Here is a 1,800-nt window from a genome sequence, read left to right on the forward strand (position 1 = left end):
AAGTTCCATGAGAGACGAACGAAGTCAGATATCTGGAAGAGAGAGTACTCCCAGTTCAATGAGAGAACAACGAAGTCAGATATCTGGAAGAGAGAGTACTCCCAGTTCAATGAGAGACGAACGAAGTCAGATATTTGATCGAATGCGCAGTTCTATACCAGACCAAAGAAGTCATATTTCTGAACGAGATAGTATTTACAGTTCAGAGCAGCACAGTCACGTATCAGAAAGAGACAGTCACTTTAGTTCAATACCAGAACAACGGACACAAACATCGAGAAGTGAGAGTAGTCTTAGTTCAATAGTAGGTCAACCGAGTGAGGCATCTGTATCTGAGAGTATGCTTCGTTCTACTCCCGATGAACAGCTTCAGATATCTAGAGGAGACAGTGTTCGTAGTTCAATTCCCAGCCAGCGCAGTCAGATATCAGATAGATGGAATACATTTAGTTCTATGCAAGACCAGCAGAATCAGGTCTCTGGTACAGAGAGTATTCTTAGTTCGATACCAGATCAGTGGAGTCGGGTATTTCTCAGAGAGAGTATTCAAAGATCAGTACCAGACCAGTGGAGTCAGACATCTGAAAGTGAGAATATTCGCCAAACTATAGCACCTCATTTGACATACATATCTGCAAGAGAGAGTACTCCCAGTTTAATAGTAGAACGAGGGAGTCATACATCTGAAAGTTCTATATCTGACCAGCGGAGCCAGATTACTGGAAAGGAGAGTTTTGTCAGTTCATTACCAGATCAAGGAAGTCCAGTAACAGACCGACGGAGACAGGCGTCTGAAAGAGAGAGTAGTTTTAGTTCAGTTCCAGGTCACCGCAGTCAAATATTCCAAAGTGAGAGTATTCCAAATTTAGCAGCTGACGAAATGAGCCACATATCTGGAAGTGAGAAAGTTTACACTCCTGTATCTGACGAATGGAGACAATCATCTAGAAATGAAAGCATTGTAAGTTCAACACCATTTCAACGGAGTCAAATATCAGGAAGAGAGAGTACTCACAGTTCTATTCCAGAGCAGCGGGGTTTGATGTCTAAAAGCCAGAGTATTTCCAGCACAATTCAAGATCAACTCAGTCAAATATATGGAACCGAGAGTATTCATAGTGGAATAGTAGGCCAAGGAATGTCTTCAATAGAGAGTGCTCCAGATTCTGTACTTAGCAGATATAGTCCCATGTCTGAAAGAGAAAGGTCTCCCAGATCTGTGTCAGACCAGCAGAGTCAACTATCTGATATAAAGAGTATTCATTCAATACCAGAACAACAAAATCAAATACTAGAAAGAGAGAGACTACACAGTTCTATTACGAGCCAACGAAGTCAGATATCTGGAAGAGAGAGTACACCTAGTTCAATGATACTTCAACGGAGTCAGATATCCGGAAGAGAGAGTATACCTGGTTCCATGATGGACCAGCGGAGTCAGATATCTGGAAGAGTGAGTACTTCCAGTTCAATGAGAGACCAACGAAGTCAGATATCTGGAAGAGAGAGTATTCCTAGTTCAGTGACAGACCAGCGGAGTCAGATATCCGAGCGAGAGAGTACCTCCAGGTCAATGACAGACCAACGAAGTCAGATATCTGGAAGAGAGAGCACTCTCAGTTCAACGACAGACCAACGAAGCCAGATATCTAGAAGGGAGAGTATTCCTAGTTCAAACCAGCGAAGTCAGATATCTGGAAGAGAGAGTACCCCCAGTTCAATGAGAGACCAACGAAGTCAGATATCTGGAAGAGAGAGTACCCCCAGTTCAATGAGAGACCAACGAAGTCAGATATCTGA

The 1,800-nt window shown here is 42.9% G+C and overlaps 1 protein-coding gene across 1 annotated transcript; it reads left to right on the forward strand.

Moving 5' to 3' along the window:
* Window positions 1-6: 6 nt before the first annotated feature.
* On the forward strand, window positions 7-1,798 carry LOC106876305 (uncharacterized; the record flags this gene model as incomplete). Its single annotated transcript, XM_014924803.2, has 1 exon — window positions 7-1,798. A coding segment is annotated over exon 1 (1,791 nt), but the record flags the coding sequence as incomplete, so codon positions are not given.
* Between the last annotated feature and the right edge of the window lie 2 nt (window positions 1,799-1,800).

The sequence above is a fragment of the Octopus bimaculoides genome, chromosome 12, assembly GCF_001194135.2.
Source record: "Octopus bimaculoides isolate UCB-OBI-ISO-001 chromosome 12, ASM119413v2, whole genome shotgun sequence".
Taxonomy (NCBI): domain Eukaryota; kingdom Metazoa; phylum Mollusca; class Cephalopoda; order Octopoda; family Octopodidae; genus Octopus; species Octopus bimaculoides.